Genomic DNA, 16,071 nt, shown 5'->3' on the forward strand with positions numbered 1-16,071 from the left:
ACAGCTCGCACCTTACCCCATCACATGGATTCCTTTGCAATCAGCGTAACATTGTTCTGCAGGCTGGAAACATCATGTAAAACCTTTGATCCGTCCATTCTTCACCTAAGGGCAGCAGACAAATCAGATGGCTTCTCCTGATAAAGGAAAGGAATTCGTTGTTTTTTTCAAGACAATCAGAAGTTCATTACTAGAGTTGTCCAAATTAAAGTTCCAGTTCCATCACCTCCATTCCCCTCCCTCAGCCCAAATAATCATTGGATCATATGTCATTACAAATGCTAGTTTAATTGCTAAATTATGTCTTGCTAAATTTGGCCTTGAAATCTGATTTTGAAATGAAAATCAGTTTTGTTTCAACATTTATTTTAGAGGTTACAATGTTTTGACTTTTCCAGTTTGTTTCTTTACTAGGTGTTTTTTTTGCTAACTGCATATTTTTCTGTTGTAAAGAACGATCCATCACAAAAATATCTTTTTCTCCATTGCCCCTCTTCTTCTGATGACAGACTGAAGATCAAAGTTTCTAGGTTTGGCTCTTTGAATAGAAAAGTGACTAATCAATAGCAAGCCAATATTCATCATTTAGTTTTGAGTTCTGTCACAGAAACACTGCCAGGGCTAGGACTATGGCTGGAGTTAGTCATTAATATCATGGAGGACATGTAAGTGCTCTGCTAAGGAATCTGCAGACCGTGCAGATTCATTGCTACAGAAGGTGTTAGCAAGGACATGGGAATCCCTCAGGAGCCCCTCAGAAATTGGAAGCACAACAGAAAGCAGAATAGGAATCATGTTGAGCAACTCCAGGTCTTCTCTGGGAGGTAGGATCCAAAGAAGTGTGGAGAGGGACATGAAGGACAAGTAAATCTATTGATTCAACAAGTGTGCTCTCGGGTGTGGGAAAACAGCTTCTAACTGCACTTTGCCTTATCTAGAGTTGTCTTTTATGACACATATCATTCTTCTATACAGGGACTTGAAGTCTATGCTAGTTACCTGTGAAACCTTCAGAAGCTGCCAGCGCTTCAATAATAGTCTCAACCAGCAAAGTGCAGTACTGGCTGACATGAATTCAACTGAAATTATCCACTCCTAATCACTGCATTACCAAAAAAGTATGGGTAATTTGGAAGGAATTAGAATGTGAATGTGGAACCAAGAAGAGTTGAATTATAAGAAAGACTAAAGGGCTGAAAGTCCTTTAAGCCAGCATAGAAAAAGCTTGTGTGAGGACTGATTTATATCTGAAAAGTATCTGATAATAAAGACACCACAGAAAAGGAAGCGAACTCTGTGTGATAAGAGTGTTACAACACTTGCAATTAGTGAGAGGGAGACTAAAAAGCACTGGGCTGGAAGCAGTGCACGGGATCAGACTTCCTGGCCAGAGGACTGGGGTTCAGAATGAATGAGCCTAGAACTGAGCTGAAACCAGAATTCCTCTTCCAAATAAATGTGACCCAAAATATCGAAATGCCCCACAAAGCAGACATTCCTGAGAAATGATATTGAGCAGTTCTGTCTAAAATAATATATTCCTGGTTCAGACTTGTCATTAACCACAGACTGTAAATGTAATTGTGTGGTGTTTATTTATGTGATGCCAATCCACAGCAATTTCAGTTGTGTGTTGTGGACCATACCATTGCTTCAATGGTTGGTTTTGGTAAAGCCAGCCTTTAAGATTTGTTAATATCTTACCATGCATTGGGTATGGTAGCTACCACATAACTTCCATAAGCTGTTCAGCATAGATGTGTCTATTTTCTTATTTCCGGGAGTTATTTTTTCCTGCATTTTACTATACAGCAATTAGTAGCTAGTAGTTATAAAGGTTAGTAGTTAGCTGTAATAGACACTTTATTTCTTTTTTGTAACTAGGTCTTGATGGTTTACATTATGTTTTGGGAGCTGCTTGCAACGAAACACTCCAAAGAGAATAGTAATTGTATAACACACGTGACTCAATGACACATGACTGAGCAAAATCTGAAAGATATCTACAGAAATGTTGTAACTTTTATACATCTGCTGTTTTGATTTTGGCTATGTATACTTTACAGTGAACTCCCATATGCAACAGAAGAGAAAGTATGTTTTTTCATTGGTATGTCTGTAAAGTCTTTTCTTGGTTATGCATACAGGGCTCTGCAATTCAGTGTATGTCCTCAGGCATAACTCCAAGTTTTGTAGTGGTCTTTCAGGAGCAGTACTCTTTTTGCTGACAGACTTCTTGCAGACTATGACACTGTCCAAGTAATTCTTGACATTTTGTTGTTGGTTTTGGGCACCTGCCAATCATTGTTCACATCCGCAAAATCTGTGTGGTCCCTACTGTCCACCAGAAACTGAGATATACAGACAGGAGAACTCGAGTCTGACAAAATTTCCCACATGCTTTTCTTCTATACATGCAAAGACAGCTTCTCTTTGCTAAGCCCTAGTTTGGTTCCTAAAGGTTCAAGACAATTTCTGTGGCATTTTTTCTGTTAGAGGTGCCAGCTTTACTGCACCTGGTAAAACCGTGTCCTATTTTTGCAATATCTCAAAAAATTAGATAATTTTTTGATTAGTGAAAACAGGACTGCTGACAACTCCTCCCCCATGAATACCACACTTAGGAAAACAACCAAATATTGAATCTAAATATCAGGCACAAACCAAAACTGATAGGATCTTCAGGACGGGCAGCAGGCATGAGTGTCAGCACTCCCCCTTGCTCTGTTGTGCATACTTTGCCAGCTGTAGCATTTACAGCCACATTCTTGATCGTAACATCAATCTCCCCCATCATCACTAGTGTTAGCATACGGAAAAGGTGGCATGCAGCAATCTGTCTGATGAACTGCTTAATATGTCAGCATATTAGCATGTCCAGCATAAAATGTGCAGCATCCTTTTTGCCAGCCCAGTTCCCTCACTCTTTCCTGAGCACAAGCAGTTAATCAGACACTCAGGAGGCTGTAGTATTTTCCCAATAACATGCTACAAAGATGGTAAGTTACCACCCTTCCTAACTTGCTTTTAAACTTTGTTTTATTCCCTCACTATCTCTGATCCCTCCTTTTGCTCCTTGACTGGTTTTCCCTGAGAGCAGTCTGACCTTTCCTTTTTTCCCGTAAACTCTAATGGAAGCAGATTATATGCAAGCCCCGTTCTGCAGTGTCTTTTTGGTATGGTTTTGGGATACCAAGGCATCTGGCATCACAGACATTTGTTTTGCCCTTGTATTGAGTGACAAACCTGGAGAACCATTCTAGGACTGCAGACCAGAGCTGCACAACTTTGCTTCAGCACAAGGAAGATTTTCATCCCTATGAAACACAAATATGAAGAAAGGCACTTAGCATTGCTTAGTGCAAACATTTATGCACACAGGGGACACACAAACTGCCTGTGTCAGCAGGATTAGCATGCTGACAATGCCTGCTTGATCTTTGTTCTTTCATGGTCACAAGGACCATGTGCTACCCTCCTTTCACTATCTGGTGCCTAGGGCATACCTTACTTCAGCCAGAGGGCAGGGACAGAAAGAGATATTCCCCTATGCAGCCTCCTTGTGGCAGTACTGAAAGTTTATTCCTGGACTTTGTCAGTCCAGACTTTCCTAAGATAGTCAGCAGTGTGTGACTGTGAACTTTCCTCCACTAAAATGAAGAGTAATCCCCACCAGTGCAATTCAGACTACATTTCCATGTAACTCCTAGCCTTGACTGGATATGATTTGGAGACAAATAGGTGGAAAGCCCTCTGCTGCTTCTTGATTCATTTACGAACATGGATAACTTCTAGACCATCTTATTCAATACAGAAAGAGGGAATAAGAGTATGAGTGGGTTTAAAACTTACGCTGAGGGTACCTGAACACTGTCTAAAGACAGAATCTGTACATTCTATAATTCAGTTTCCTTCTCCATGCATGGAAAATGTACTCTGGCACAAAACAAGTGTGTATCAGAAACCAGACAATTGCCCATCTACAGCGCCTTCAGCAAAAGGTTCACCAAGCAGAGCTTTGCTGCAAGAAGAGGTTGCGACAAGAGGCTCAGTGGTTGCTGGTTTACCTCCTACAAGCATTTCTTGCCAGGTCTGTTCACTGCTTCCTACGTCCACTTCTGGACAAGTGCACTCCAGCAAGCAGCAGATCTGTTAATCATTCTCAAAATGAGTAAGTGCTGCTTATGCTGCTGCTGTCTTTTTTCCCTTCTCTGACTGCTGGTCACAAAGCTTGCGAGGGCACCTACAACTGTCAGACTGCCAGAAATTATGGAACACAGGAAATGTTCCTGATGTTATGAAACATCAGGAAACACAGAGGAGGAAACAAAAATTCTACTTATAGAACCATAAGCTGAGAAGATGAAGGATATCTTCTCAGAGAAGACACAGACATGACCTCACTGAGTAGTGATGTGTTGTATGTTCCAAAGCAACACAATACCGTCATGGCCTTCTGTGCTTTCTGTGACATAAAGAAAAAAGTCACCTACCATCTGAAATCCCAACAATGCAGTACTCTGGAAAGTTATCCAGGAACAAGCGCTTCCTAGGTGGTATCAGTCAAACTGAATACTTAAGGAAAGATCCTCCAAGAAACAGAGGAAGTGCATGGCAGCACAAGCATGAGGCTGATCCAGCTCTAGAGAGCGGCATGAATGACATTATGAAGACAAGGGATGCTATAGATCACAGTGACAGCAATAGCACAGCACCGGGAGATGCCCAGAGGCTAAACTGGCTGTTGAGGCTGCAGAAGAAGTTTGCTTCCTGCTAGGATCCCCATTGGCTGGTGCAGTTTTTTTCAGCCCTGGCAGAGCAGGCTCTGCTGGTATATCTAGCGGCAGCGCTCCTGAACAGGCAGAGATAAGGACGTGCACTGGTGGTCTGTCAGGGCTGGAGAATGGATCTGAAGATGTTCCTAGTCTTCACTGCATTTCTGCTTCACGCTACCCTGGGCTTCCCTATTCAGGTGAGAGCAGTTCCATGCAACCGTGCTCTGTCTTCTAATTGACCTGCTGTTCTTGGAGTGAAGCTGTGGAGACCCATTTTGGTAAATTTCCTGCAAGAAAAATATTAGTAATATAATAATATATAAAGCCAATCTAATAATTTAGTTCCTCCCTTTGGCCTGATTTTGACGCTATTGTTGCTGCATTTATGAGCCATGGAAGAATAATGCCTTTTACCTATTGGTTTTGCAGGAGAACTGTGGAAACAGCACAACAAGTAAGTAGGATTTATACTGTATTTTAAAGACAACTGTTAATTCTTGACTGTGTATCACACACTTTGTTGGTGTGTGAGTGACTTGGCTTTAGAGCATGTGAAAGCACTGACTCTTAGGCTTTTTGAATAAGGCCGTGTTTCCTAATTTGTTATTGGGCTGAGTGCAGATGTGTTTTCACACAGATGTGCTTTACACATACTTTTGGGGTATGGTTTGTTAGGTTAATTTAGGTGTTCTTTCACAGGCTTGAAAATAAAATTTTAATAAGACATTTTGATACCTTGCCATTCAGCTGAGTGTTACAAAAAGACTGCTACTCATTTGCCTCTTTGCCTACCTTGGTGCAGCAGTAAGAGAAAGGGGTGTCAGGCATCACAGAAAGCTTTGCTTTGTGCTGGGGTAGAAAACAAATAGTACAGGCTTAGCCGAACAGCTTTTGTCAACTCACAAAGTAGGAGGTAATTGCAGATCTCCAGAGAAGGTCAATGGAAATAAATCTGTAGGTAGACTTTAACTACAGCAAGAAACTGCCAGGTTGGGGGTGATGTGTTGTGAGAGGAAGAGGCCTTGGAAAAATTTGCTTGACATAGTCAGAGCAAGTGGCTAATGAAAACTGACCAATTTTTCTTTTGAGCTGTCATTTATGGCATGGAAGCAAAGGGATGTTGTAAAATTACTGCTCAGTGTATTTGGAGCCGGCCGAGGGACACACTTACTCGAGTTCAAAGTAGTCAGTTGCTGGGACTCAAAGTTGCAGGATTACTGGGACAAACGCATACAATGAGTTTTAATTTACCATTGTTACTGTTTTTTGTGCCTTTTGAGACATCTTTCAGTATTTACAGTGCAGGGAAAATGTGAACTGTATCATTTTGAAAGCTGTATCACACCAGATGTTCATTTGGTCAAGGACATGGCAGATGCCTTCTGTGATGTCTCATTTGGGTTTTAAACAGGGATTGCAGGCTTTATGTGCCTAGGAATCTGGAGCCTAATTTCCACTGACTTTGACTAGTTAATTAATCTAGTGCCTCTTGGGTGCATGAATTCTGAATCTGGTCAACCCATCTCAAAAATGTGTTTCCCTACAGAATTTTTTCAGATGCCATGGATCTCTCTGATACAGCTGGTGTGAACTGACTGAACTTTTCTATAATAAACCACCATCATTACAATGGACTTCCATTGCCATGTAACCAAAGTAACAGTCTGGAAAGACAGACTGAAGCCTTTTTGGCTCAATAAAAGCAATTTTGTTGTAGGTTCTTGACAGATTCTGAATAGGAGGAAGTCCCCTCAGTATGTTTGGGCAATAACCACTGTGAAAAGGGAAAGGTGCTGCAAGCTGTGACAGAGCTTCGCACATCTTCTATTGAAAAAGCATGGTCAAACAGATAAAGAACATGGATAAGCTTAGAAGTAAGAACTGTTTGCTTAAGTGTTGTCTGTGTCAGTGTTGGACAGGAAAAAAAACAATGGCTTTATATTTTGACAAGGAAGAGTGCAATTATTGGCAAACTGGAAGAGATTGCCAGAAAGGCTTGTGGCATATCCATCATACTTAAGAACAGGTCAAACAAACTGTGGTCAGAAATAACATAGATAAAACTGTTTCTGCCTTAGGGAAAGCAGACCAACTGGATGACCTCTGGAGGTCCTTGCAATTTCTAACCTTTTATGATATTAGAAAAATGAAGTTTCTGCTCAGAAATTTATATATCAGATCAGATTTTCACTTCCATGTTTGTATCTAGAAACTGACATTTGGTAGAAATCAAAAGACATCACACTAGAAAGACACCTTAGGACTCAGAAAGGTTCCAAGCTGCTGTCAGGTGCATACTGAAGCTGTGATTATTTGCCCCATGCTAAATTATAGCCTTCATCCCATTTTATAACTTTACTCTTTGACACTGTGAAACCAGAGAGGATTGTTGAGCTGGTTAGCCTGCACCTGTTGCAGTGAAATCTAGGGACAAAGCATATTTTTGTCCCTAGTTTCCTTTGTCATTTTCCACACTGAAGCTGATAAAATGCTGATTCTTAGATGGTAAATGACCAGGATTCTGTCCCTCAGCACGATCTACTAGGAATTTTCATAGCTGTTTGTCTAATCATCAATTTAATTTCTGTGCCTATGCATCAATTAGTGCACCCCGTTTCCCTCCAAGCAAAGGGACCTGCCAAAGGCATTCCCATGGCTGAGGAGGCCTGTGCTATTGAACACTGTGAAGTTGCATTCAGAATCTAATTTTCCCCTTTTGCTTGTCTTTTTCTTCCTTACTTTTTGCAGCAACAGAACCTACTGAGGTAAGGACAGCTAAATCAGCTCTTTTGATCACTTTGGGGTTCAGCATTGTGAAAAGTGAGGTCAAGACTCATGTACTCCACCTGTATGTCCATCTGTAGAGGAAAGTATTCTCAGATCAGCAGTGTAACAGAGTGAGCAGTTTCCATCCCTATTCCATTTATTGCTCCACAATGCCCAGATACAGCCCACATCCCAGGAAGCTTTTGCCTTCTCTGGGGTCAAAGAGAAAACTCAAACTTGCTTTTTCTTTATACAAGGCAAGGGAAGTATGGCAACCTGTTTTGCTACAGACATAACCCCCACAGCTGGGTACCAGCCCCAGAGTTCCCTAGAAGCAGTATGTACCACGGCCTTTCACCGCTGTGTTGTGAGGTGATACTGGGAGGACTTCACTGATGATTTCATCAACCTTGCACTCCTGCTAGCAGGGATATAAATAAAATAGGAAGATCTGAAACTTACTCCACACTTCAGATTGCATTTCCCGAGTCTCCTATGCCGATTCCCTTTATAATATCCATATTTGCCAAGATATCAAAGAAGAATATCTACCACACCATGGTACTTCTTTACACATGGCACAGTATACAAAAGCTCAAGACTGCTTTGGTGAAAGATATTTTCAATGGTAGCCTGGACACTTTTGATCCTTTGCGTGTTATATTATTTAGTATTTATGTTATAATATAAACTGTGAGATAATACTAATGCATGATTCTTCCAGGTTACTACACAAGAGGGTATATACGGTATGTATTATTCCATCTAAATGTAAGTATTTGATAGGATATACTGATTGTTAGCTACCCAGTTACTCCAGAAAATAACACATGCTTAACACAAATTAATCTTAGGGAAGAAATTTTAAATGAATGCACTCACCATAATATTTAATGCAAAGCAGAGTCTCTTGGTTTTGGCCAATTGCTTGGCCTCTCTAAAAACCTTAGCTGTTACTTTTGCTAAAAATAGCTCTGCTTAGATAATGTCCTGACTTAAGTCACTTCCAAAGGTTACAGAAAGCGCAGAGGCCATGTGCTTGTGCTTTTTATTGATGTCAAGACTTACTGCATAATGCTCAGAGTTGGCTGGTTCTACTTGTAAGGCCTCGGAGTCCCTGATGCTGGGCTTAGCTGAGGACATCAGTCCGACCCAAGGAATAGGAATGCAGTTCCGATTTCACTGGTTTTAAGGGTTTTTCAAGAGGTCAGCATGTCCAGCAGCAAGCAGCAGGACTGCTCTCCATCCTTTTTTGCTCCTGGTGTCTTATGTTGGGGGTTTGAGTGTGAACTGTGCATGCAGAAGGAAAACTGTGCTGTCTGACTGCACAGAGGAAGCCATGCAGCAGGCTAGCCACTTGAGCGGGACAATACAGACTTACAAGATCCAAAGGTCCAGGCCTTAAAATGCGATGGCTGGGGAGGGGGGGGGGGGGAAGGGGGGAGAGAGGGAAAGATTGTCAGAGAATGGCTTTTGGGACTGGATTAATGCCAAAATAACCACAGCTGGGAGGTTCACAAGATTGTGTCACTGAGCAAATATCTACATGACTGAACACCATGCCAGTCCCTAAATAGGCTCTGTAAGTTTTACATGCATCACTGTAATCAGGACCCAATCTAAGTGAGCTCCTGGAAACTCATCAGGTTAAAAATCAGGATTCATATTTTCCCTGGGAATGAGAAAGTGATACTCTTGTATTTCTGTGCAGAATCTCTATCGCCTACAGAGACTGACTCTGAGGACAAAGTTATTTTTAACAGAATTCTGAAAGTTAACAAAGGTAATGCCACCAAAGCCCTGCTTATAATGGGTCTCTTGCTTTGTGGGGGTCATGTGGGAGGTACAATGTCTTACCACAAACTGTGCAAATATTTTTCCCATCTTACACACCATCATGTAAGAGATGCCCAGAGACAGGCCACTGGGACTACTGTGTGGTCTGCTGAAGCCCCATGGCATCTCAAACCTATAGTGTCAATGCTGAATATGATACCGGGTGTGGAGGCAACTGAACTATCTATGCAGCTTCTTCAGCTTTAGCTCTCGACACCTTTGTCATTCTTTGGACATAAAAAGAGAACTTGGATATTTGGGTGCTTTATTATTTAGCTGCCTTTTTCTTGAATGCAAGCATCGCTTGCATTCAGTCATCATATGGCTTTGTAATACAGACTCCCAGATAAGCTATGGTCAGTTCCATGCTCCCTGCTCCAGACTTCCTGCTCCTTGATGCTTCCAAACATTCCCCATTCTATCAGCTTGTCTTTCTCACATTTTCCACTTCAGCAGTCATTCAAGAAGCTTTACTACTGTCTGTAGAAATGGACACCAAACATTCCTACAGTTTTCTCTAGACAACACTCCTCTTTTTGGTTTTCTTGCCTTGTTGGGTTTCCTTATTGGCACCTCCTGTCTTTGCCCAGCACCCTTCCTGGGTAGATATTTGATGCCATTCATTCAGTGTCACATGATGGATGACAAAATAGTACCAAAGTACAGCACCCCTCTCACTATTGCAACTGCTTTCAGTCATTCCCTGTCTTGCCACAACCCCATCCAACAGAGTTGGAGGTTCCCACCTCTCCTCTTAGCTAAGGACACAGCAGCAAAGGTAGGGAAGCAGATAATGTCCATCTAGCCCAATAGTCCATTTCTCATGCTAGCCAGGAGCAGATGCTTAGGGAAAAATAGAAAAGGAGGATGAGTAGAGAGTGACACTTTTCCAAGTGTGCTTAGCAAGCATCCAGCAATCCATGGCTCAGATTTTTCCACCCTTTCTCTCTCACCAGACAGCTCTCAGTACTTGCAAGAAGGTGACATAGTTCCACGAAGGAGTCGCAGTGCCATCAACTGTCGCCATTGCAATTGGCCCCAGTCCGGCGATGGGATTGTTCGTATTCCATATGTCTTGGATCCTACTTATGGTGGGTGTAAATTTTGATAATTCTTTTTTTTTTTTTTTTTTTTGAAATGGATTTTATCCAATAAGCTTCAGGTAGAAACCTACTTCTAGTGGCCACACAAACAGTTGATTAAATAAATTCTAAGGATTTACTTGTGCTATGCAAGCACAGATGAATTGTAAATTACAAAGACCTGAACAGGAAAAAAAAAAGAGATCAAATTTTCTTGAGAAGTTTGCATCCATAATGTCTTGGGTCTGGTCTCTTGGAGACAAGAACGATTATTCTCTCTAATGGTACCTGCCAGAATACCTGCCTTTATAAGGTTCATGCCTATTGCAGTGTGGTTTCAATGGCCTACTTTTCATTAGCAAAATAGCTTCCCATAGCTGTCTCCAAGTGTCCAATCAATCAGAAGATGCATCAACAATCACCACTATAATTTAAAACAAGTAGTTGAGAAAAAAAGGCTCCCACCTGAATCCATTTGGACAAATATCTGGATAAAGAGGATCTTGTGCCAGGCCATTAATATGTTAAATGAAATTCATTACTGAGCAAAAAGCAAGAAAGAGCGTAGGCTAATGTTTCTGTCCTTCATTTACCCTGTTTTTGAGCACATGCGAGATTTTAATGGCACCTTCCATTGTGCTTGTGTGACCCCCACAAATTAACCCTTTCTTCTCCAGAGGAGAGCGACATAAAGGGGATTCATGATGCCATGGCAGAATTTGAAACACTGACTTGTATTAATTTTGTGAAGCGTAAGACAGAACGTGACTACCTCAGCATTAAATCTGCCGATGGGTGAGTTGAATGATAAATTAACAAGTTATTTCTACGTTGTTTTTCAATTCTTTACTACACTTACTCTGTGTGACCTTAGAGAGAAAAGAGGAATGGATTCAGAGAAGAAACTTTATGTTTTATCACAGTGCCAAGGTATCCTCTTTGGATACCTTGCTAGTGCGAGGACTCAGCAGTTACATCAGTCACCAAAGACACTGAAGTGATGCAGATCATGGGAAAGCACCATTAAGGTGGAAAGAATATCTAAGCTCATGTTTCTGTGTGGTATAATGCACACTTAAGCACAACATATAACAGATTACTGTAGGTCTTATTTGCACAGGCAAAACCAATTTCAACTTATGAAATAAACAGTTCTCTGAATCACACAGTTGGCTGTCAAGGTCAGAATTAAGGCCTATGAGAGAATTGTTCAACACGCATTAGCTTGAAAGTGCTATTCATCTTAGCTCCAGCTCTGATACAGTGTTCAGTATTTTGGAAGAAAAATTGTTATTTCTAGGGAGTTAAAGTCACTGTGTACAGAAAGTCAGAATGCAGGAGCCTCCATGCTAATGAAGGTCTTCCAGGAAGCTTTAGTGATGATCATACTGTTTGTTGTTTTCTACGCCATGGTCAGTTTTGCCCTTCTGTAGACTCTTGACTATCACAGTGGACAGGAAGAAATCCTTCCACTCCCACAAGACGTGTGAAGCAAGGTTCTCTGTATGGTCCCTTTGCCTGCCTGACAATAAAAATCCCTGACAATAAATGTTGGTGTTCAATGCTTCTCTCAGCTGCTGGTCCAACTATGGGAAAGTAGGAGGTGGACAGACTGTCTCTGTGATGAAAGGAGGCTGCATGTGGAAAGGGATAATTCAACATGAACTGGACCATGCTCTGGGCTTTTTGCATGAACATTCTCGAAGTGACAGGGATAAACATGTAAAGATCATGTGGGAGTACATCAGTCCAGGTAAGTACCTTTGAACTCCTCAATGTAGAAAGTGGTGTAGATACATCCTACTGTTCTCAGCTCTTCCTTCTTCCCTGAAGGGAGTAGAGAGGAAGCATACTCTAAGTACAATATCATATATTGCAGCTGACAGACCAGACTTCAAGAAATTTGAAAACTCCAATAACCTGGGTCTTCCATATGACTATTCCTCAGTAATGCACTATGGCCCGTAAGTAGCAGCATGGCATTGTTTTTGTTGGAACTCAAATCTTTCATTAGAATTAGTTTCTATAATAACTTTCTCCTAACTACCAGTTTCCCCATTTCCCCTTCTGAGAAAAACACTGTGAGTCAGTTCAGACAAGCCACTCCCTAAGATTAATTCATTATCCTTTAGCTTTCCCTTAAGAAGCCATTCACAGCCGAGCTTGGGAGCAAAGGAGGGCATCTTGAGATTGACTCTGCTTACTGCTAGACATCTTAATCAAACCTATTTGAACAGCATTGTTAGTCACAACAACTTGTGTACAATTCTTGTTCTCCCTCCAAAGCATGCCATTAAATCCTGAAAGAAGTAATTGTACTTAAAGAATGTAATTTTTCATGTTTTTTTGCAGATACACATTCACTAATACCACTGGGAAAGCAACTATTGTACCAATTCCTGACGGATCAGTACATATTGGACAGAGGCAGGGACTGAGCAACTTGGATGTGGCCAAAATCAACAAACTTTACAATTGCAGTAAGTATCTCAAAGCCTTCCTTTCGTCTTCTACTCAGATCCTTCACAGAGATGTTTGGGCACACTGCAGAGGCAGCAGTTTCTCATCAAAGACTGTGAGAATATTCTCCTGAATTCATGGTACCCATTAGAGTTACTCTGGGAGAGAATGCAAAGATGAAGCTGGAGGCATGTTGTGATTAGTGAGAAAATGCTTTCTGCTTCCAAATTAAATCAAACACATTCACTGTTGGCATAAGTGGCTGCTGTGCAACTGGCCTAACTGCATATCACCTTGTATGCTTCACCGGAGTAATGTGGTTTCTTACAGCTCAGGAGACAACTATAAACCCCACAAAGAGCCAGACGTCTCTGTTCCTCGTTGCAGTTTGTATTTAAGACCTGAGCAAAACCAAAACAGTTGTAGGCTCCTCTGAACTGAAACAGTTTCATGATGCCTTGTCCAGTTTTCAAATGTTTAAGCTGTCATTCTAAATTTGTGTGTATTTTTAACTCTTTAATTTTAACCTCTGCTAGAAGAAATTCTCCCATACAATCAGAGAAATTTATTCAGTCAACGGGAAAAAACTTGATGAATAAAGTATTACCCCTTGCACAGAGGAAATCCCAAGTCCTTCTCCTAAGCTTAGAATTTAAGCATTGCAGAGACATCATATTTGCACTTGACTCTTCTAGCATCACTTGACTTCCCCATCTCAGCGGAAAACAATGTCACCAATTGCAGTGAATTGAAACCTCTCACACTCTATAGAGGTGCAGAAAGAGATCCCTTGCTAAACTATGGGGCTGATCAATAAAATCTAATGCTTTTTCCAAGCACTACTTTACTTTCCAGTTTGATGCAGATACTTATGTATTACGTGAAAATTAGGACAACATGATTCTTCATTTTAATCAAGACATACCAGTACTCTGAAACGAACGCTGGCAGATCAGAAAATCGAGACCAGTCCATTCTGAAGAGATTGTAATTGTAAATGAGTGGAAGCTTCTGCAAGCCTGGTGCTGAAGCGAACATTGTTTCTTTCCCAGGTCGCTGCAGCACAATTCTCGATGCAGCATCTGGGTCACTGAGATCTGCCAACCACCCAAGAAATTACTCAGATAACACCAACTGTGTCTGGCTCATCCGAACCCGATCCGGAAAGGTAATCACAGGTTAATAGTGATCTTGCAATATGGCTGAACTTACTTCTTTCTATGTTAAGCATTTTGCGCTTTGTCTGCATACCAGTTGCCAGACAAGATCTTTTCCATGAGAGAGATTTCAGACTAGTCTCTACTTCTTCTTCATGTCCCTAAGCCAGGTATGGGCAAAGACAACTGCAGAGTTGCGATTTTGAAAAACCTCCATATGTTGGGCTTCGGGTTTGCAAAATCAAGACAAAGCAGTCTGAGTATGGGAGCATTCAGTCACAGGCCCATTAGATCTGAACTTTGTAACTTCAGGGGATGAGAGGCAAGGCTGGGTAAGCAGTTCCAGTTCAGGCTTGGCTACAGCTTAGATTCTGTCTGTTTTAAAGGACACTCCATCAAAGAAGTCACATACATGTATATTAAAGGCTGTTTTTTTCTTCCCTTCCAGATTTCCCTGCACTTTCAAGCCTTTGAGCTGCAGACAACCAGAGGCTGTCAGGGTGATTATGTTAAAGTTTATGATGGATCCAGCAAGTCTTCTGCAGTTCTAATGGACAAGACCTGTGGATCAAAGATACCCAATGGTGTAGTTGCTTCTAGTAATCTTATGCTCGTAGAGTTCATCACAGATGGTGCTGATACAGCTTCTGGTTTCCAAGCCACCTTTACTTCTGGTAGGTCTGAGAACAAGGAGAATGGCAAAGAAAAACAATCTGTGTCAAATCAACCTTCCTCTTCACAGAGGAAAAACATTGTTTGAGGAACTGCTCCCTACAAGAGCCATCACTTCCCACCTTGCTTTTGATATAATGGATCAGTCCTACACTGATACCATTTATTCATTCAGGCAGATGGGGCCACGCTCAGGACAAGTGGTGTTAGCCAGGTGATTCACTGTTTGCCTTGCGTCTCAGATATATGCCATTCCAAAGCATGTGCCATTAAGGGTAACATCAATTTAATGTTACTGCTAGTGTTACTAGCACAGCAGAAAGAGAATAAATCATAATGCAGTATTTAAGTATATTGCTCCTCTGAAAAAGATGCAGTTTTTAATCACACAGTTCAGAGGGCGAGACAGATCTATGGTGAACCAGGTCACCCAGCCCCATGGCAAGAAGAGAGGCAGTATTTCCATGGTCAGGATCCCTGGAATGTATCCACCTAAAACACATTTTCTTCAGTCCCATTTAATTAAGAACTAAGGCCACAACTATACAATTAAGTTACCACAGGCTTCTAAGTTAGCGTCTATCGGCTGGAATAAAGAAATGCCTGTGTGCATATCTGTAGCCTACAGCAACTGTACAGTAGCGCAGCTTGCCTTAGTATGAAAGAAAGCTCAGCTATGTCATATGACCTTGTGTTTGCCGTGGGATAAGAACAAGCACACAGAGTTTGCATAAATCCACTGAAATGCAGTAACTTAACTATACCCAAACCAAAACAGCAATTTTGCATTGTCTCTATGTAGTATCTGTTTCTGTCCATTGTAGCTATGGAAGGAAAGAAGAATAAGAAAACTCCCTATTCCACTTAGATGTGTCAACAGCTATAAAATAATCCTAGTTGTCAGATAAAATGTGATTTAACATTTACATATTTTAGAGATACTACAGTTTGTTCAGAGAGCTCTGAAAGCTGAATATTCTCATTTCACTTACAGTGAGGACCCAAAGAAAACCTAGCATCCACAACTGACTTAATGAAGAACGTATTCTGTGAATATTGAAATTATGTGTTTCCTACTTTGCTCCTATCCCGGCTTGGATCAGTATGAAATTTAATTCTATTAAGAATCAAAGTTTTCATCTTCCTGAGAAAGTTTATTCCCCAAGCCATATAAATGTATGACCTATACATCCGGCGTACTCCTCCTTTTGTCTGCACAGTTAAGTTATTACCTCTTTCTATTTAACAATTTAATAAAAAGCTTCATAAAAAAAAAGTTTCCATTTCTATTTTCCAGTAGTCCCTTCCAGCCATACACACTAT

At 41.1% G+C, this 16,071-nt stretch overlaps 1 protein-coding gene across 1 annotated transcript; it reads left to right on the plus strand.

Annotated features, from left to right (window-relative positions):
• Positions 1-4,903: 4,903 nt before the first annotated feature.
• LOC127016999 (astacin-like metalloendopeptidase) lies at positions 4,904-15,777 on the plus strand. Its single transcript, XM_050897873.1, has 13 exons — positions 4,904-4,972; positions 5,205-5,229; positions 7,524-7,540; positions 8,266-8,290; positions 9,253-9,324; positions 10,334-10,468; positions 11,137-11,254; positions 12,034-12,212; positions 12,339-12,423; positions 12,812-12,939; positions 13,972-14,087; positions 14,525-14,750; positions 15,743-15,777. Exons 1-13 carry the CDS (start codon positions 4,904-4,906, stop codon positions 15,775-15,777), a joined length of 1,230 nt encoding a protein of 409 aa, XP_050753830.1.
• The last annotated feature ends 294 nt before the right edge of the window (positions 15,778-16,071 follow it).

Source organism: Gymnogyps californianus, chromosome 5 (genome assembly GCF_018139145.2).
Source record: "Gymnogyps californianus isolate 813 chromosome 5, ASM1813914v2, whole genome shotgun sequence".
Taxonomy (NCBI): Eukaryota; Metazoa; Chordata; class Aves; order Accipitriformes; family Cathartidae; genus Gymnogyps; species Gymnogyps californianus.

Bases quoted from the DNA above. Each gene is read 5' to 3' on its own strand.
- LOC127016999 (XM_050897873.1), top strand. From the start codon at position 4,904: ATGGATCTGAAGATGTTCCTAGTCTTCACTGCATTTCTGCTTCACGCT. The intron at 4,973-5,204 runs GTGAGAGCAGTT...TTGGTTTTGCAG, and splicing joins CCCTGGGCTTCCCTATTCAG to GAGAACTGTGGAAACAGCAC. The intron at 10,469-11,136 runs GTGGGTGTAAAT...TTTCTTCTCCAG, and splicing joins TGTCTTGGATCCTACTTATG to AGGAGAGCGACATAAAGGGG.